A 21,716-nucleotide genomic window follows, 5' to 3' on the forward strand; every position below is an offset into this window, starting at 1 on the left:
GAGCCTAGTCCTTTTTTTCCATTAGAGGTCTCTGGCAGCAGGGTTTACCCTGCAAACAACGGAGCCTGGAATTTTTACGGCTCTTCACTAAAACCATTTCAGATCTCTGCAGGCTGCAGATGTGGCAATGTTAAAAGGAGATTTCCTTTGTAACAACTAACAGCTTTACCTGGCAACAAGTGCTTCCTGCTTCTCTGGGAAGAAGGTTATAAAACAAAAAATAAAATCACATAATACTTGCAGGTGTGAGGAAGTCAATCTACCTTATCCACAGACTTGAGATCGCAGCCTGCCTTCAGCAGCACTTCCACCAGCTCCACATTGCCAAGATCAGCTGCCAGATGTAGAGGGGTTTCCTGCCTCTGGAATTAATGACACCAAATAAATACAGAAAGCCATCCTCCCTCTGGAATTAGTGACAACAAATAAATACAGTATGCCAAACTCTCTCTTGGAAGCAGAATGTTTACAATCTGAATCTGGAGAATATTCACAAGATGGTATTGGCAAAAGAACACTGAACAGAATTAAATCAGCTAACTTTTGAGTGGCCTACCTGCCAGTTCTGTTTCAGGCAAACAAGAGAGCATGTGGGATGTTTTCCACAGGAAAACCAGGCAGGAGCTGGAAAACCAGCTGGCTCAGGGAAAAGTTGCTCTCATACCCCTCTAGTGTACTGTAACCTAATGACGTCTCTCTTTCCCTCTTAAAGCAAGGTGTTTCAGACAGAGTGCTCCATGTGACTGCCAGTCCCCACCCATACTAACCTCTTGAGTAACATTTTCCCTGCAGAAATTCATGCAAAGATAACTGGATATCTGTCATTTTTTCAGCAGTACCTTGTGCCATGTCCACAACAGGGTTTCTTAGCCAGCACTGCCACAAAGTGATAATATGTAGCGGGAGTGTACTTGCTCCATGATGGTCTCAGTGAACATTAACACGCGTGCGTGCGCATACACACACACTCACACACAAAAAGGTGGTGGGGGAAGCATGAAACAAACCCAAACCATTAACAAGCAGTACAACTAAAGCAACATTCAGCTTCAAGTCTCATCTTTGGGTCTGAAATGAGAGTTGTGTGATCTCTACACAGCTGCACCTATTGATTTATTTATCCTTCTACAGAATATTAGAATAAGAACTTCCAGTCATCTAAGGGTGCATGCAGCAGCAAATAAGATATGTTGCCATTTATGGAATTTGTTATCTTGCTCAAACAATACTAGCACAGCAAGTACCATAATACATACGCACACACGCAAAAATATAAGGAGGGAACTGCTTCTTCCTTCCTATTTTCTTGTACCCTGAGCTCAGAAGGAAAAAAAAGAACATTTCAAGCAAAATCCGCATAATCTCCTCTTTACCAGTTATGCTAATTCCCAGTCTTTCTTACATGATTTAAGGAGTTTATATCATGACTGGCATCCAAGAGGCTTTTTACTGCTGGTAGATGATTATTGATGACTGCTAAATGGAGAGGGGAATTCTTCTGCTGTTGAGGGAAAACAATAAACGATTATACTTGGGTACGGTATTGGTTCATTTGAACAAGAAAGGTTCTTGTTAAAACTGCCCTTGCAAAGGTGATAAGCTCTAGCAGAGGTTCAAGACTGCAGAAGACACACCCTGAGGTGCGGAGTTATGCCAGAGATGGTAGCCTGCTCCTGCAACACCTACAGCAGCAGGTAAACAAATACAGCCGAGAAACCTGAGAATGCTGAGTGCACGGGGCACGTATCATAGCTGGGATGTGCTGCCTTCCCTTGGCCAACAATAGAGAGCTTAGGGTAATGTTTCTGTTCCCTCAGAAAATTGGCTTTGCCCTTAGTTGAATAGGCTGGAGACAGATTAATTCTGTATTGGGTAAAAGATGTCCAAATCTACTTTCCAGGAATAATATCTTGTCACATATTATTGCTGGAAATATTCTTCATACTAAATTGACTTGCTGTCATATTTACAAAAAACAAATTACAGCTAGAAAGAAATGATGGTTTTTTATATGAGTGATTGTTTGTTAAAATAACTGGGGCACCGATCCAACCCCCGTCACGATCCAACCATTAGATTGGCAAGATCGCTTTGTATGTTGAACCTGTGAGTCATCAGTTTCTTGTTAAATACAGCTAAAGAATAATTCCATACCAGTGTCATTCCCAGGTGCCTGACACCAGTTCATTAGTGTCTTTATAAACCACAGCCATTTTTTCAGGGCTACAGAAAAATAAAGCAAGCTCTTATGCAATGCTGTACTGGAAATGTTTCCAAAATGTAAGTTACAACTTTGTGAGTGGCTTCTGTTACAGAAAGCCAATGAGAACAAGCAACACAACAGCTTGATCATTTCAAGCACATAAAAAATTGTTCTTCACTGGTAACATTACACAACAGGCCAGTGATCATGGCGCACATCACAAAGCCCACTTTCTGTTTTCATCCTGTACTGTAGAAGTGGAGCATAACTTCCTATTCACAGAAAATCTCAGACATAACAAAAACTGTAATAGCTAAATTGAGACAATATTTGAAAGTTAGGAATACCTCTTTCTTTTTAAACCCCAAAGAATGGTGGCATGCAGACTTTGAAGGCATATGCTTTGAATGCACAGGGTAAAAGCACTGAAGTGTTTATTTACCTTTTGATTACCTTATTCAAAATCAGCTACAAATGTTAACTCTTTTCCCATGGCACACAGGGAGGCCTGCATTATTGCTTAGTTCAAGCAGGGTAATGCTCAACTTCTCCTGTCACCTGGTCCTTGGCTTAGCCTGGCCACCTTCACACTGCACTGCACCAGTCTGCCCAGGCACTCACTGGGTTTGTGCCACAGGACCTTGTCTCTGTTGGTCCATACATCTTGCTAACCAACATCCATAAACCACATAATAATGTGTATAGTAAAAACATTTAAGGAACTAGACAATCTCTTCAGCTGTCTCAGTTCCCAAGGAAGGCCATAAAAGACAGGACAGACTGAATCCACATCAGGACAGTTCTACTGATACACACTCACCTCGGGTTTAGGAATCAGGTCAATGTTCTTATCAATAAGAAAAGTAACCAAGGATAGATGTCCGTTCTGAACTGCAATCTGCAAAGCACTACTATTGTTCTGAAAGAAAGGGTATAGACAGCAAAAACTTACATTTTTGTTGCTGGGAAAACAGTACTAAAGGGAGCTATCAATACAGGGTAATCTTTCATTTAAACTTGTGTTATTAGCCCTCCCCTCCAAAAAATACCCTTTGATAAAATGATATAAATTGAGGTGGACCAGCAGTTAGCATGATGTGATTTTGTAAACACTAAAGGAACTTCCTATTTTTACCACATCACAACAAACATGCTAAAACCACCAATATTCTACAGTCCTTCTCAGTCAGTCTGAAGAAAAAGATAAATCAGCATTGTCAGCTATCCTGCACCATGGACAACGACAATGCCAACATGTCTTCTAGACTTTTAGTTCAGTTTGAACTTTAACAAGCAAGTACAGTCGCATTAACAAACTTTTAGAAGTAAATCAATAGAATATTTTCACTCAATAATTCTGCTAAAACAAACAAGCTCTCGGTCTGCTGGAATCATAAACTTATTGCAGCAGGCAAGCCAAGGCCATTCAACAGATGTGAGCCAGACTGCAGTCCAGATGTGGAGAACAGGTTTGTCATCAGTTCAGTCATATACACTGCCAGAAAGGAGGATTTTCAGTTACTCTAGTTGGTTAAGTTTCTTAGTTGTATGTTTTACTACATACTGGACATACAGTAAATAAAACAGCTCCACCGCAGTACTCTGTCAAATAAATCTATGCTATATTTCTTCCAAATCGGTTTTATTCTGTTAGAAATTTCTATATTCCCAGTTCTATTTTATTAACTATTATTATAGTTATATATATTTACCATTTCATGAAAATAAGCAGAGCAAATACACTGTTAGTACACACAGAAAAGAGAAGATAAGGTCCTTCCTACAGCCCAAGATGTCCCAATACCTGTGTGCTGGAGGGTTAATGTGTACATACTTGAGTTAAAACATTGATGTCACTCCCTGCTTCCAGTAAGAGTTCAACACATTTTTCATGACCTCCTTCAACAGACAAGTAAAATGGAGTTTCTCCGTTCTAGACCAACAGAGAGAAAATGTCTGTTCCAATTTAAGCCATGTGACTATAAGGCTGTGACACAAAACAGATTAGCTTGATCAGACTCATCCAGCTCAACAGAAAAGGGGAGACAGTCTCAAGAGAGCACAACAGGAATGCTCCTAAATTAACACTTAAAAGAAATAGCAATTCACCAACACCTAAGTGACAGATAACATTTATATGGACAGATGTACAGTACAGTTTACAATACAGATAACTATTTCATAAATAGTAATCATGCTCTTTTCAAAGAAGATTGCTAGCAACCAGCACAGAAACAAAGAGTGGGTAGCAATTGCTGCCATTCAACACCAGGCAACATGGCTAGCATGTTTGCACATACCATAAGTACTAATTGCTGTCAGTCCAATGTCATGCATTTCTGACAAATTCCCAATTCTAGTGCTAGTTATAAGGAGCACTTTTAGCAGAAATAATCATGTTGCATATTTATTTCAAATCTCCTCCCCCTGAAAAAATTTTCCATGTCTCCACAGCAAGTCTTTAAAGTTACATCAGCTGCACAATGACCTAATCTCTGCTTCTGAACTCCTAAAATACAAAAAGGTTTACTGAAAATTAGTGTTTCAGCATTCACAGAAGCATCAGTAAATCCTGATTTTTGTTTGCTTAAACTCCAGCCACCATTTTCCTGGTAAACTTCACATATCTTAGTACTTTGCTTATGCTGGGGAAAGAGAAACGCATTTATCCACAGATCAGAACATCTTCAGCTGGACAGGAAGGTCACACCATGGGTCACGGCAAGGCAGAGGCACAAGCAGTACAAACTTTGTGTGCAGAAGCAACATTGTTGGACAAAGATTGGAAACACAAGGTCCTCACATTTCAAAGAAGCTTGTGTGCCTCAAAGCTTGCATAGCTGGAAATAAATTGCATAAAATCTCTCTTATTAAGGATCAGGATCTTAATCAGAACCTGATTAAGGAAGAGGAGTGACTTGGGTAGGAGCAGATGTCCTTCACTCATTTCGCCCACTGGGCCAGCAGGACAGTCCATCAACCACATGGCAGGTTCCCACAGGGGGCAACGAAGTGAATTAACTTGCCTGGCTCGTTCCAGCTCCCCACAGAAGAAGCAGAAGGCTCAAGGACCCTTTGCAAATCAGGAATGCTGAGTTGAGCGGTTAGAGTGTATCTCCTTCCTCCACCCCTACTTTAAGCCTGAAAATTAAGCTCATGAGTGCATCATCTCAGGGATACAACCTCCACAGCTAATATGCAGTTCATGAATATGCCGGCTAAGCTCACCCAGGAAAGAAAATGTGGGTAGGCATGTCTGCAGCCAGTTCTGGGCAGTCAATTGAGATCAGATGAACAGGATACAAATCCGAGACCTCTTTGCTGAGGTGCCTGCAGTGGTATGTGCTGGGTATGCATGCTGAACTGGCTCAGTGGATATCTTGAAAAGCACCAGAGATGGTAAAAAGAATGGGATCACATGGCCACAAATGGAGGACAGGAAGCAAGGTGGAGATTAGGTCATCCTCTATTTCCTTCTACCAGTAGTTACTAAGGGCATATGAGATGGAGAGGAGGCTGTTGTGTGAGGAGCAGAGGACAGATGAAGGGACATTGAAGGAGTTAATGGACCTGCATTTGCTGGAGAAGGGACAACGAAACAGGATGCAAAGGTACATAGAAAAGCATATATATGAAGGCACATAGAAAAGCAGAACTAGTTAAGTTTACTCAATGCAATGTTTATTCCTTTAAAATGTTTTTGGGGGAGTTGATTTTTACAATCGCTAACTTTACCACTTTCAGTAATTTCTGTGTCCTTACCTGATTTATGTCATTTATTTCCTCCCACTGTTTAAGCAGGATTTCTACAACTTCACTGTGACCATTCTTGGCTGCTAGATGCAGTGCTGTGTTCCCCTCCTTGAAATCAAAATGTCAAATAAGTTACTTTAAAACCCAGAATAAAGTCAAAACATCAAGTAAAACCAACACAAAGCCTTTGGTCTTTCACATACATCTCTCTTCTGCATACAAGGAGAAGGAGGCAGATCCACACAGCATGTTCCAAGGTTAAGTTTAATCCAAAAGAGGTCTTTTTCACATGTATTCAGACATGACATTGCTGGTCTAGTTGGTTGTTTTATATGCTGAAAACTGCAGTGTATGACCAGTGAAAAGATCAAAAATTCTAACTCCTAAAGAATGAATCAGAAGAAAACTTTGCGTGCTTCTACAGGGAAGGGGACTACACCAAGCCCCCAGGATCACCTAAAGATTAATGGTCAAAACATAGTAAGTATATAGAAATTTGTAGTAGCTTTGATGCCACGTTTTGCCAATAGATGGGGTCAGCACAAAGGACACAGACACCTAGTTAAAGAAGCGAGTTGACCTTTACTTAAGTTTAAAGCAATATAACAGTTAAGTTAAATAATATAGCAAGAATAAATCAAGCCACAGTAATGCACCTAATGGCTACTGCACATGACAGACTATAGTGGTTAAGAAAGATACATCACCAATTGCCCTGATACTTTACCATCACGCAGACCCACACTCACTTGGGAGCCCCAGTTACAGTGAGGATTTGGAGAACCTTTCCTAGCAATTGGGAGGTCCTGTGCAGTGCATCCACTCGTAGGTGAGGTCTCCGAAGTCATAAGAAGGTCCAGCTTTTATGTTGATGAATAAACAAGCTCACATAATTTCAAATGTGGAAACATCTGGTTTCACTTTCCTCTTAGATCCCACCAAAGCCTGGCCAGGGCTCAGGGAGGAACCAAGGGAGTTTCCTTTATCTACTTGATTTTAACCGCTCGTTTCCAAACAAGACCATATATCTGGTTTCATATCCTTGACCACTTGCCTCTGAGCAAGGAAGGATGCACTATATCTTTGCTAATGATTATATTTTATCTAAGTTACATCTTTCGCTAAGGATCATACATATTTCACTAATGACCATGCATATTTCGCTATGATTGGATACTAACTACATATAATGTTCAGGTGGTGGGTTCATCTAGAGGTCAACTTTGGCTCAAGGCCTATTGCTCAGGCCTCAGTACATCATGCCAACATGGCAATTCCCAATCTCTTTCACCATCTGCACAATTTCTCACTAGCTAATTAAGGGGAAAAAAAACCCAATAAAAAAACCAACAACACACCAGCAAGCAAATAAAAACAAAGAGCAGGTTCAGGAAGAGCAGTGGGTTTTGAGCTAAAAGATAATGCTGGCACAAGAAACAGTACAAAACAGGCTAAAAACAAACAGAAGCTGTAAATTAGGAGAAGAATCCTAAACCTCAGAGAAATGGGAGTCCAAAAGAGCTTTTCATTCACAGCACTGGGGTGGTGTGTGCTGGGCAAATGGGTGAAAATTCAAATCCCTTTTAGAAATGACGGATATGCTGTGGTTGCTTTTAGTGATCCAGCAGATGAGTTTCTGTCCTGGCTTCTTACCTGCTTACTCTGTATGATCACAGCATTTGCCTCCCATTGTTGCTGTTAGACTGCTGTTAGATATCATAGCTTCAGAGTGCTAGATGTCTGGGACAACACTGTCTTTTAACTTCTGCTGATAAACTGTTTAGCACAGCAGAGCTCTCAGTTGCACTGCAACTTTTAAACTATTACCAGAATACCAAGAAAACAGAGTCACTTCCTGGGTGCGTGCTTACATGTTTCTATAAATGCAGTGTCTGACCATTTCACAGTTTTTAATATATTTATCCTTGCAGTGCCTCACAGGTTCAGAGAAATACCAACTTGCTCACTCCACATACAGTCAAGTAAGGAGTAAGGAAATTTAAGGGCAGACTTTGAAAGCTATTTAGATACCTTAAAATGCGGTGTCAAAAGCACAGTCAGTCAATCAGATTGAAGTGTTAAAGCACTTCTGAAAAATCCCCCTAGGTGTTTATTTGTATCCTGAAGTATTTAAACACCCTGAAAAATTACTCATGCGGGACTTAGCAGTGACACACACATACACAGCTGAGCAGGGTGAAAAACTGGGAAATACAATCTCCCAGTACAGAGACTGACACCTTAATCACAAGACTTCCCCACTTCTCCCAGCAGACAGCATATGTAGTCTTGCTTTATGTGAACTACGAATACGTATGGAAAAGCCTCCTAGCAAGAAGACCAGATATCCCACTGTCTCCCCTTGATTACTGCAAAATCATTATCCTTGTATATTTGTTGGTCCAGTATTTATCACTACAAGCACTGTGACATCTGTACAGTTTATTCACAGTACTTGGTTGTGTAGTAACTACAGTGAAACAAAGTAATCTTTCATAAACACATTTTCAGTTGCACTTCTAAGAAATAGAAACATTTACCTTATCTTTTTCAGGTGTAAACAGCTTCAGAGTAATCAAATTGTTTATCATGTCAACATGGCCTTTTTCAGCTGCCAGAAGAAATGGCTTTTTACCTTTCTAGAAAACAATCATGAAAGGAACACAGTGTTTTTGAAAGTAAAAATACTTTGCTTCCAGTTACTAGGTATATGGCATGCATATGTGTATTCTGCATAAAAATTTATCTATCATATATCTAAGTAGATTAACAAAAAAGTAGATATACACAATAATAGTAAGAATATAAAAAAAGGATGCATTATTCAAGTAGGGTAAGGAAACAGATTATATGTCTTGCGTATGCTGAAGAATATATTTGCAAACTGTTCAGAAATGGTAACCACTGTGGACTGACCTCAGCCGCCTCTGCCTGCCGTCACCTCCCCAGTGGGACTGAGCATCATGTGCAGCAAAGGCAACGGGAGCAGGGAAGATGTGTCTGGAGTTCAACTGAGACAGGCGAAGAGGGAGGAAAGGTGTTTTCCCTAAGTGCTTGTCTGACTTCTTGTCTTACATGTTTCTCCATACCGAATCAGTATTGAAATTTTGTGTAACTGGCAATAAATTATAATTCATTTAATTTCCCCAAGTCAAGATTGTTTTGCCCACAACAGATGCCTCATTACACCAAAGAAGTAAACAGAAGCATACTGTACCCCATCAGGCTTGTTCAAGTCATTCAGGTGAAGATCCTGCAGAAAATAATCAACTATTTTAACACTGTTGTTCTGAGCTGCGAAGTGCAGTACGTTCATTCCTTCCTGAAAAAACATAAGCAACCCTCTAAGAATATGTTTGATTTTTTCCATTATAAATATGTTTAGAGTTGGTAAAAATTTGTCAACAAACCTCATTCTTAGCCTTTTGATCAGCACCCGCTTTAATTAATTTTCGCATTATATCTAGATTTCCAGTCCAAGCTGCTAGATGAATCACTGTCAGGCCATGCTTCAAATAAAGTGATAAAGGCAGAAATTATCACCAAAATACCTCATGCCAAACTTCTTTAAATTTCTTTGATTAATTCAGTGTATGAGTGGGTTCTGCTCTGCAGGCTCTTAGAAAATCAGTATTAACACCTGGCAGTGTGAGTGGGATCTCACTTAAATTAAGCTAAATGTCATGCATCAAGACCTAGCTAGACGTTCAGGCTGCCCCTCTTCTTGGCAGAAGGCCTGGAATCTCCAGAGAAGGACTGATCCTGTTTTAAGATGGGATGATTAAATACTACCCGAAAGTCATTCCCCCTCTCCAGAAACTACATAGATAGTTAAGTGCTGGGTGTGGTGGATGAAATTTCAGGTGACGATTCGTAATGACTGTCTTTCCATGAGTCACCATAATTTTCCAGTTAGTCTTCCTTTTAAGGTTCTCTTTTCTTCTGTCAAATTCTGTAAAAAGTTCTTCTTATAGGAAAAAAGAACACTGTTGTTAAGTTCTTATAGCCAAATGGAATAGAGATAAAGAACTTCCAGCCAGTGTCTTCTGTCATGGCCACAGATGTCTCTAGCTTCTCCATACCTCTTCCTCAATTTGTGTGTACTTTGTCCAGGTGCACCATCCTAAATCATGGCTCATTGTGCTAAGTGCTGTGTAAAAAGCATCTGGCCTAAGTGATGAGTCAAAGGAACCTAAAGGAAGCAAGGGGGATCAAGGCACTTCCTTAACCCTTCCCCAGTTTCTCCTGTGTAAATGAGGAATAAATAGGTTGACTCCCATCTCTAGTGGAGGTTTTATGCATGTTGGTATAACACTTTGGATAGCAGGATGCTTGCTGTGACAGGCACTTCAGGATTACTTCTCCCTAACTTTTCACTGAATAACACAACGTTCAGGGTGGAAGAGGCTTTTGGAGGTCACACTTCTACAGCCTCCTGCTCAAAGCCTGTCCCACTAGATCCGGTTGCTCAGGACCTTCTCCTTTCAACTTTTGAACAGCCTAAAGATCGAGAGTCCACAGACTCTCTGGAAAATCTGTTCCAGTATTTATCCACTCTGACAATGATTTTTTTTTCTCATTGTACCTAATTGGGACTTCCTGTGCTGCAATTTGTGTCCGTTGCCTCTTGTCCTATCACTGTGCACCTCTGACAAGAAGCTGTCTCTGCCTGTTCTACGTTCTCCCCTTATGCAGCTGTGGACAGCCATAAGTTCTGCCCCTTACCATTCTCCTCTCAAGACTGAGCAGATCCATCCCTCTCAGCACCTCCTCATACACCATGTGCCGCAGTCCTAACCATCCTAGGGGCTCTGCACCAGACTCACAGCAGCTTATCAATGTCTTTCCTGTACTGAGGCAGAAATTGCCCAAACTGGGCACAGCAAGGAGAAATAGCGCTGGAAAACAGTGCGGAGCGATACAGAACATGCGTCTGATGCACAGGCTACAAGAATAAAGCTGAATCTGGGCAAAATTTGTGACTGTGGCTCAAAAGTCTGCTCTGAAAAACCTTCCCAACTATGACCCAGGAGAAAAAGTAACTAGACTTGATAGCCTTATACAAGGAGAAGACTAGCCTGGTAGATGGGGGGACAGAAGTGAATGCTGATCTCAACTTTCCTAACAGTTTTGACACTGCCCCCTATGACATTCTTGTAGACAAACTGTCAAAGTACAGGCGTAAACAAATGGATATGCCAAGGTGTACTGAAAGGCAGCTGTCCAGCTGGAGACCAGTCGCTAGCAATGCATGCTGGGCATTGATCTCGGGTCCAGTACTGTTTAACATCTTCATTAATGACCTGAATGATGGGGCAGAGTGCCCCATCAAATTTACAGATTATATTAAATTGGGAGAAGTGGCTCATGGACCACATTGGTGTGCTGCCATCCAGAGGGACCTCTACAGGCTGTAGAAATGGGCTAGCAAGGACCTCAAGGAATTCAACAAAGGGAAATGTGAAGTACTAGGGAAGGCACAACCCCAGGCATCAGTACTGCCTGGGGGCCAACTGCCTGGAAAACAGCTTGGCAGAGACAGACCTGGGACTTCAGGCGGACACTAAATTGGACATGTCTCACAGCAATGTGCCCTTGAGCACACAAGGAAATTGGTATCCTGGGCTGCATTAGGAAGAGCACTGCCACCTGGTCAAGGGAGGTGATCCTTCCCCCTGCTCACTGGTGAGTCCACCTGCAGTACCATGCCCAGTTCTGGGCTTCCCAGTAGAGAACAGACAGGGACATACTGCACATAGTCCAGTAAAGGGACACAAAGATGATTAAGAGACATGTGAGGAGAGCCCAAGAGACCTTCGAGTGTTTAGGCAAAGAAGGCTGAGGTGGATCTTGTAATTGTTTATAAATACTTGATGGAAGAGAATAAAAATGATGCAGCCAGACTTTTCTCAATGGTGTCCAGTCACAGGGAAAGAGGCAACGGGCACATATTGAAGTACGGGAAGGTTCACTTAAACATAAGAAAAAACTTTTTTACTCTGAGGGTGATAAAGCACTGGAATAGATTGCCCAGAGAGGTTATGAAGTCTGCATCCTTGGAGATAATCAGAACACCACCGGACATAGCTCTGAGCAATCTGCTTGTCATGACCACACTCTGAGCAGAAGGCTAGATTAGGTCATCTCCAGAGGTTCTCACCTCAGCCACTCTGTGTGATTCTGTGGGGGGGCTGTTTGACAAGGAGGAGTCTGGGAGGCAAAAAAGAGGCACAAAGGTAGCAAAAAGGTGAGTTTGAGGGGGGAAAAAAAGAGGGGAGGGACAAATAAGGTATAAAATCATATGAAAAGCAAAAAAGGGAAGGATCTTGTGATGTCCACAATCTTGCCATTGTGGACTCCTGCTGACACTGGTGGAGGTGACCTGCAGACACAAGCTCCCCTGATATAGTCTCCTGCTGGTCTTCCTGTCAGGTCCACGTCTGATAAAGTTGGGATAGCAGGGCAGATAAGAAGGGGTAAATTTGTGCCTGGATATGAAATGCAGGACAGGTGACAGAATTTCAGCTTAGTAGTATAAGATTTATTTGCAGTAATGTAATTGTGTATCATTGCTAATACTGATAATAAGCAACAGTGCTTTATCACCCTCAGAGTAAAAAAGTTTTTTCTTATGTTTAAGTGAACCTTCCCGTACTTCAATATGTGCCCGTTGCCTCTTTCCCTGTGACTGGACACCATTGAGAAAAGTCTGGCTGCATCATTTTTATTCTCTTCCATCAAGTATTTATTTAATTACCCTATTAGGGTAATTAAAGGACCCACAAAATGTTTTAGTCACCTTATTGCCTCAATAAATCTGGACGATAGCCATTGAAAAATAATTTGTTATAAAGAATAATTTACTATAGTTACAGAATAAATATATTAACACTATACCCAGTGATACTCTGTAAGATATCCAGAGATCCATTTCTTACTGTTGTTATAGACGGCAATACTACTTAAAGAACACTCTCCACTTCTTGCAGAATTAGCTTATTAGCATTTATATCATAGACTAATCATTTTAGAGTACTTCATGCAGGCAACATCTTTGAGCTTGTCAGACAAAAGGGAAATGTTGCTTATAGCAGTGTAAGACTTGCTTAGGAGCTGGTAGGGTCCAGAAAGACAGCCATATTTTTTCAAAGTGGCACGTGAGGTATTCATTGACAGGGCAGATTGGGAGAACATTTCAGAGCAACTCAAGCAGCACTAACGAGGAGATAGTTACCTACACTGCAAGAACATGCCCAAATACAGGAACTGCTGGTAATTGGAACTGGCAGATCTCTCTCATTGTATTTTCATTCCAACACAATATGAAAACAAGGAAACTTTCTCTCTCCACCCCTCACAACCTGGAATTTGTGTGTCTTAATTTAAATACTGCCACATATGGTGGTTAAGGAGAAAGAAGCAAACAAAGGGGAAAAAGGTAAATGATTCATCTATTTTCATTACTCAGGTCACTGGAAACCTCCTAGTTTGAATATCCTGTTTATTAATAACATACCATGCATATGGTTTTAATATCTAAATCAAATTTTGCACTGTGGATCACCATCTGACCCAGTCAAATCAGTCACACACTGCTAAACTCTTAATATCTTGGAGGCTGCAAAGTAGCTGACAGTTTTGCATTACGCTACACACATAAAAATGGAAGGAAAGAACAGGAGGGTTCATTTTTACTTTCACCAATTGCTTTCATATGAAGTGGCCAATGATTAATACACAGCTACCACAGACAGCTTATTTGCACAAGTGGCTTCAACCACCCTTGTGCTCACTCAAGTATTCAATGTAGCCAGAGCTCTGGGCAAAGCATTTTTCTTTTAACAATGCTTTTTTCATATAAATGTGTGCAGTCTTAAGACAAACCGAAGCATTTACAGCAAGCACTTAACTTTGCAAAACTGGGAGCATAAGGCAAATATCTTTTTTTACTTTTCCCCTAAGGTGTTCCTATACTGTGTGAATCAAAACATGTAAACCAGCTTACCTGATCTGCCATATCAAGTCTAGCTTTGTGACAGAGAAGAAAATCCACTGCTGATGTATGACTTCTGGCAACAGCAAAATGGAATGCAGTGCGCTTCAGCTGAAATAAGCAAAGCTTTGGCTGTCAGGTCCATAATGCAATTCTTTTCCTTCTGCAGGTGATCAGGATTTCTGAATTCTTTATTAACAATTGTATTTGTTAAAATATATACGATTGCATATTTTTCCTTCAACAGCCATGCTTGTTCTTATCTGCATTTTTGCTCCTTCAATAAGATTTAAACATTGATCTTAAAGATTTCTTAAAGAACCAGAATGATTTCGTCACTCTGCGTAGCATCATCCCTTCACTGAAACTCACTGAAAAGTCAAAATGGGATTAAGTAATCATATACTGTCTGTCTAGAGGAAATGCATACAGTTCAAGAAGCATCCATGTTTATTATTTTATTATATGCTTTGATTTGCAAAGCTGAGGATTAGACTTAAGCAGTTAGATTTGCTTTTGACTGTATCTCTATAATGCACTACAAGATTCCTCCCTCACGCAGTATTAGTCACCTTCCCAGACTGAGTCATTTACTATGTAAATGAAAGCTTCCACCTTGCAGTGAGTAATTTTACACAGGTGAATAGGCTCAACACTTACCAGGAACACTTGATTAATTTTTCATTAAAGTAATTAATGGTGTGAATTTAAAAGGGATTGGTTAAATTGAATTAAACTTTAGTGGAGAGAGTTTTACTTCCAGTTAAGGTGAACGTAACTGGTTTTAACATAATTCACTGAGAGGTTCCATACAAAAATACGTAAGTGATTTAACCAATTAACTTTAAAAGTCAGTTTGGACTTGTTCTCTTATGCTTCTATGCACATCAGCTGACTTATTCATGTCTAAGTTTAAATTTACTGCTATATGTGTTAGAAGCATGAAAAGGTGGGATTTATGACGTGCATTTATGCCAGAAAAAGCCTCTTGCACAGAAATAGTTCTACCAACAAAACTTACCTTTGGCAGCCTGGCTTATTTGGCTTGGGAGTACAAAGGTAGGGATGATCAATATGAACAAAAGAATGGTTTTGCCAGTATAAGCTACATCCCCACTAGAAGGATTAATCAATGCACAACACATGTATCTATGCTAGTAAATTCCTTATACTATTATACTATATGTCTGATCTAAGTATGACAGTAAAAATTCAAACTGCTGGACTGGAAAAGTATTTAGTTTAATTTCCTGAATTCTGGAAATAATAAGGAAGCAAGAATTATTCTTAAGTCAGATGACAACACTCTCATTGTTCAAGAGAAATTTACTCAAAAGAAATTTTTGTCTCCCTATCTTTTTCAAAAACAAACCAAGGAATATACCTGTACTATCTCAAGTCCACAGTGGGGAAAAAAACAGATGTAAGCATGGGAAGCAAGGTTTTTTTAGAACCATGATTAAGTAACATCAGATGTTCATGGGTAGATGATTCATATGTAGCCACTGAAGGCAAACTGCTCTCCACAATACCTAGATTAACACCACAACCGCTCCATTGCTGTTGAAGCAACCTTCACGTGGAACACAGCACTGTATTTTGTTACTGTGTATTACACATCCTCGGATTTTAGGCCTAGATTTGATGTCAGCTTAAGATGCATTTTGATCTATCAAGGGTAAACCTGAACTCCGATCTCAGCCTGGTGCCAGAAGATGTGGTAGAAAGCTCCTGTGGTTCCACACAAACCGAATGGTAACACTTCACCCTTTAAATCTGTAATGCTAGCAGTGTAAATTCATTCTCAAAGTGACTGTGAGGTTAAGTCCTCCTATACGAAAAGATGGGGAACTTAAGAAATTAGTCACCCAAGATCACAGAGCAAATATTAGAGCAGGGACAATTCAGTAGTCCTTAGTTCCCAATATGGTGGACAGACTAGTGGCTAAATGCAAAGACCAAGACCTGCAAGTTATGTTGCACAAATCCCACAGTCCATACTGGATGTGTGAAATGTTTCTTAATCATGTCCTAGAAGGGACTCCCCACAGCCTCACCACCTTGCAGCTGACGGGGCTAACATACTGGGATTCCACCATGCAAGCCCCCGAGGAGTCCCATTTCAGATCAATGATCTGTCAGATGCTTCATACTCACAGAATCTACAGCATTTATGTTAACGTTCTTTTTAAACAGCTTTTCCATGGTTTCCAAATTGTTCATTTTAGCAGCATATTGAAATTCTCTCTCATCTGGCAATACTGTGGAAAAATGTGATGAAAAAATTGTATTACTAAAAAAATAGCCATAACCAACTTAAAGGATGACGATACTGTTCTTACTTTCTGTTATTTGTCCTGAATTCATATGTTATGAGAATCAATTCCTTCTCATCATAGAACTGTTACAGGATTACATTTTTCTCCACTAGAGACATTGGCTGACATTTCTAGTTTCAACTTTTAAGTGCAAATGGAGGCAGACTTTTCACAGCGGGGAATACCCCTACTTGCAATGCTCACATGAACAAGGGTTCATTTATGAAAATTTCACTATCTAAATGGGTCCCAAAGTATTTTATAGGCATAGCAGTGAATGGTACAAACTGCAGTCTTTATTTCCTATTCTTTGAAAAGTTACTCTGTTTTAAAACAGAACACACTACCAAAAAACATAAAAATGTATAGCAGTAACCAAATGGTATGACCATTAATTTGGGACCTTCCTTAAATATCTCAACCCAGTAATTAGCATCTGTTTGGTGAACTGAAGTAGCTGCTGTACGCAGTAATTTTCAAAAGTAAAATCCCAGTGTCTGGTGTTTTAGCTAACTTAGAGGTCAGAGTTATTTCTCTACCATAACATTTAATTAATCCCTTAAAGAAATTAGTGTAACAGTTAAATCAGTTGCAAAAATATTATTAGATATTTTAATTTCCTAGCCTATCATACTTCAAAAATTAATCACTTAGGTATCTTCTGTCTAGAATATTTTGGCCTGAAAAGCCACTTGTCCAATGATATCACCAAAGCGGACAGCATTCTCTGTGCTGAACGAGAAACTGCAGCAAGCATCTGCTCCTTAGAGGCCTGTCATGCAAGTTGATCCTATTGCATTACATTTAAGTTCATTAACACATAATGAGAATACAGCCTGAAGCAGTATGGCTGCAGAGCATACTAAGAAAAATCAGTATGGGATTCACTTAATCGCATTTTACATATTACCCATTATTACAATCTCAGTGGGAGTAATCACAGTTGTACTGTACAAATTAAGATAGAAATGGAACTGAACACTTGCAAAGCAGTTTCTAGTTTTGCTATGATATTATCCAAGCACCTCAAACTACAGAAGCATCCTCCCACAATTATCTGAAAATGACACGATACGATTTGCTTGTTTTACAACATGGGGGCACAGCCAAAAAACCCCCAAAACCAAAACCAAAGCAGTTGCAAATAAAAATACATCTGTGACAAGGAGTGTGGCTGACAGCTAAATCTGTTGCGAACAGGGATCTTTCCAGAATAAATGCCTCACTCATAGTTTTCATAGTCCACACCCTAAGGAAGTATCTAGCAGAGCTCTTCCCGCTACTTTGATTTCAAACACGGTAAACCCATGGCTGCAGGATATCTTGCTCAAGGCAAACGTGTGGCAAGCGTGGTAACAAAACATAGGGCACCGGTCAGCTGCAATTAGGCCACATTCATTCCTACTGACTGCTGATGAACACTCACACATGCATCCTACCCGAGGATGCAAAGATAAATGCTGTTGCATCTCAGGACATTCAGGACCAATCCCAAAAATTTATTTGCACTGCATTCAAGGAACAAGAGAAAATGATGTTTCTTTACTGCATCTGCATCGGCAAGGACAGTTTTGTTGTAGTTCTGACAATAAATACATGCTCTTTTCTCTCCTGCCCAGAAGTCATGAATTGGCTGTATGCTGTTAAAAAAACATCTGTTACTCTGGGCATGATGTTCCTTACAAATCTCTCTCTCTTAACACCTCTTAATTCAGGAGTTAAGAACAGCGGCAATCCAGATATACTGAGGGACTGACTTGCTGCACAACCTTTCACTGCTCTTGCAAAATGTTTTTTTCATACATGACATTACAGGATATAGAGCTGTCAGACTACAGATTTATGGAAGCTTTCTATCCAAGCTGGGGTGTCCAGGATCTGGCACTCCTGGCATTATTAGCAGTCACTCTACTTTCACGTAACAGCAGCAAATGATTACAAATTCGTTGCTGTCAGGTTTTTTTGGGGGGTTATTTTCTTTGGTTTCATACAAAATGTCTGGCTTATTGCCCTGCAGGCTGTATCATAACTATATAATTATAAAATAGTTATATTCAATTTTTCTTTTGAGCTAACTAGAAGTAGTAATTTTATCACTTATTTCCTTTGTAGAGAGCCCTGTCTGTAGTGTATTGAACATTTCAACATTTCTCTTTCTTTTGGAAGGGCAAGGAAGTAAAAGGATGCAAAGTAAACCACTTTGTTGACCTGAAAACAGAAAGTCTTCCTCAACAGAAACTCAAGCTTTGAGGTACCTTCAATATTTCTTTCCTCATATTTACACCTTATTTTAGTGCCCTCAGTCTGCCTTTCAGTGAAACCACAAGTAACAGTGACTTCCAAAGAAGTAAGGAAGTGTACCAGAGGTTTCAGTACTCATAGCCGACGGAAATCTTTCCACCTCCCTCCCATCCTTATTTCTAATTTCCTGTCGTGGCATCCCCAAGATGGAATCTGTTATTGCCTCAAAAAACACATGGAAAAATACCAGGAATTTGAATTGAATGAAGAGTTACAAGGAGATAAAATACAGAAATAATAAAAATATTCAGATTCAAATGACAACAATTTTTTTTGTTTCTACTCTATTGTTTCTAAAAATCAAATCATGTATTTAAAGGTTTGGTAACATTTTCAGTGTTTTCCCTACACTTCTTGTTTGTTACTGGAAATACAATGACTAGGGAGAAGTAGGTATTTTGTTAAGTCATAAGAATGTTTTTCTAAGATAACAATTTTCCAATTCAAAGAATGGGAAAAACTACCTATTGAGTCCCACCGTGTTATCTTATTAGTTTATCTGCCCTCTTTGCCAGCCTGGAAGCGGGGCCCAGGGGAATGGCTCCTGGCTGTCACGCTGCAATCACAGGACAGGGCAGTGGCAGGGTTTAACAGTCATCGGCTCAGTTTCCACAAACAACCCGCTCCCACTAATTGCAGCCCATGCCAGAGCAGGCTGCTCTTTCACAGACCGGTTTGTGGGATGAAAGTTGGAGATCGCTTCACTGGCAGTCACGCTGCTGAGCACCAGCAGGCCAGCAGGTCTGCCGATTTCTGGGTGCCCCCCCGAGACTGGGGGGAGCCCGCATCGGTTGTGAAGCTGTTGGAAGGCTCTTAGCCCCAGGGACGTGGGATGCCAGCGAAGCCCCTGGGACGGCTTCAGGGGTGAAGTTAGAGCAGGGCGCTGGGCAGCCTGCAGGACCTGTGCCCTGGAAGACAGACATGCCAAACCCCACCTCCCAACCCCACATCCACATCTTTGACGATGTCTTCCGCTACACATAAAGCGGCTCATGCTTAAACCTCCTCCTTTTCTCTTCACACCATTCATTTTGGTCTTTGGTTGAGGCAAAAAGGGGGTTTACATGCGCCCCACCATCCAGGCAGCCCCGACAGGGCCTGGCACGCCACCCGCAGCAAGGGGCCCAAGGCCGCCAGCAGCCCGCTGGGCTCTCGCCTCTGACCCCCCTGCACTCACGGCTGTCGTGGCTGGCTTCGTGGCTGGCCGCTGCAGCTCCCCGCGCAGCATCCTCCCGGGCGCGGAGCAGGTGGCTCAGCCCCTTCATCGCTGCCCTGGCTCCTCTTCCTCCTCACCCAAGGGAAGGGGCCCCCCCCGGGGCCAGGAGGGAGGTGCCCCGCGCTGGCCCTGACAAACCGGTTGGCGTTGGCGGGGCTGAGCTGGCCGGGCGCACCCAGGCAGGCCCAGCACACCCTGCAGGCACCCAGCAGCACCCCCCCAGCACTCGGCTTTGGAGAGCTATGGAGCAGCTTTAGGATTTTATTTTAAAAGAAACCAGGAACTAAATACACAGCGTTTCTTGATACTAGCTAAGCGGCAAACAGTCATCCTTACACAAGCCCACTCAGGTCTTCTCCAGCAGCTAGTAGCCCTACGTGCAAATAGCAAAAAAACTTGCGCCGACGAGCGCACACAGGAGACAAAAAGGTAGTCCAGTTTGCTCCTGAAGTGCTTCCCAAATCTTCGCACAAGCAAGGTAATTTCAAAAAGCAATGCCACATGTACAGACACACAGAGGCAGCACAGCTTACACAGGACCCCAGGGCCATGGCTTTGTTACTAATTACAAGGCAGTCATGGAGCTCTCCCTGCAAGTTAAAAGCCATTTTTGGGGGAAATGCCTCTTGGGAGTTGTCCTCCCTGCTATCAACCAGTGCTCACTGGACTGGAGGGGGTGACTGTTCCTGTGCCTCTGCAAGCTTGACATAGCCTTGGGATCTGAGAGACTGAGGTGTTTCTGCTATAAATTTGGGCAGAAATGCACACATGCAGAAGCAGTATTCATGCAGTCACAGGACTCTTTATTTTCAGGTAGACGGTTCTTTCATTTGCTTTTGTCAAAGTCCAGTCAAAATCAATACACACATCCCAAAAGGTTCAGTTTTTGTGAACTGATGTACTCTGATCCATCTAATCTACCTATTTCTCAATTTATTCTGAGGTCTACTGTTACTCTGGTCTACTTAAGCCAGCACTGATATTTCATTTCATACAGACAATGGTTTTCTGAGACAAGGCATAAAAATTGTTTAAAGTGACTATGCCAAATTTTACTTTAAAAACAGCCTTTGATATTGCTAGTACTTCAAAATAAGTATTGGAAGTTGCTTCAAGAATGCAGGACTATCAGTATTCAGCCTTACACAACTGAAGACATATTTGAGTTCCTTCACTATAACTTTTAATTTTTGATTAAATTACACAGTTGTCTTAACTTCCAAGATTATTAATACCATACATGTCCATGGTAAATTTGATCTGAAGGACTCAAGAACTGTAAATTGAGCAAATCTGGATACAAATCCATTTGCTCAGATTCTGCTTATCATACATGAGATTTCACAGTTCTCCTTTAAACATTTTTGATACAGTCAGGCTGTGATATATAAGAATCTTCACACTTGATACACCTTGGTCTGCTATGACAGTTTCATCAACTGTATTTCCAGTACATGAATGTTACTCAGCTGAAAAACACCCTGTGAAAATAAACCCAGAGTGAGAAGAACAAGTAACTGATTTAGCCATAGCTGAATCACAGAGGTTTCACTTTTACTTGCTTCCTGTGAGTCAAATGTTCCAGCAGTTTCTTAAGAGGAGGAGTTTTGTGTATGGTGACCAGACTAGTAATACAGACCCATTGTTTGCAACATTAATGCTCCTTTTCAAAATGAGAGACAACCGACAACTGTGGCTTGCACAAAAGGAAGAATAGCTTTCAGCCTCATACAGAGCACAAGTTAAGAGTTTCAATCTTTAAACCAGGATCAGAATTTTACATACAGACTGGAAACACCAGCTGTTAGTTTCCAGTTCTAATTACTATCACACAATACTATTTCACAGCATATCCCATGCCTCTTAACTAACTTTGCCATTACAACTACACTGTGTGTGCTCAAACTTCACAAATAGCAAGTTAACCACATT

The 21,716-nt window shown here is 41.0% G+C and overlaps 1 protein-coding gene across 3 annotated transcripts in view; it reads right to left on the bottom strand.

The window, feature by feature from the left end:
- The window catches only part of ANKDD1B (ankyrin repeat and death domain containing 1B), a 28,964-nt gene extending 9,047 nt beyond the window's left edge, over positions 1–19,917 (bottom strand). Inside the window, exons 1-11 of one of the 3 annotated variants that reach the window (XM_027807495.2) lie at positions 19,746–19,915; positions 16,107–16,210; positions 13,962–14,060; positions 9,367–9,465; positions 9,174–9,278; positions 8,497–8,595; positions 5,966–6,064; positions 4,038–4,136; positions 3,024–3,122; positions 1,403–1,501; positions 264–362 (exon numbers count right to left, since the gene is read on the bottom strand). In XM_027807495.2, the coding sequence (XP_027663296.1) occupies positions 264–362; positions 1,403–1,501; positions 3,024–3,122; positions 4,038–4,136; positions 5,966–6,064; positions 8,497–8,595; positions 9,174–9,278; positions 9,367–9,465; positions 13,962–14,060; positions 16,107–16,210; positions 19,746–19,833 (1,089 nt within the window). In that variant the 5' untranslated portion in view covers positions 19,834–19,915. Of the gene's footprint in view, positions 1–263; positions 363–1,402; positions 1,502–3,023; positions 3,123–4,037; positions 4,137–5,965; positions 6,065–8,496; positions 8,596–9,173; positions 9,279–9,366; positions 9,466–13,961; positions 14,061–16,106; positions 16,211–19,745 lie in introns of all 3 variants that reach the window. The other 2 variants (XM_055699266.1, XM_027807497.2) reach the window with 2 other exon arrangements.
- Positions 19,918–21,716: the final 1,799 nt, after the last annotated feature.

The sequence above is a fragment of the Falco cherrug genome, chromosome Z (genome assembly GCF_023634085.1).
Source record: "Falco cherrug isolate bFalChe1 chromosome Z, bFalChe1.pri, whole genome shotgun sequence".
NCBI classification, from domain to species: domain Eukaryota; kingdom Metazoa; phylum Chordata; class Aves; order Falconiformes; family Falconidae; genus Falco; species Falco cherrug.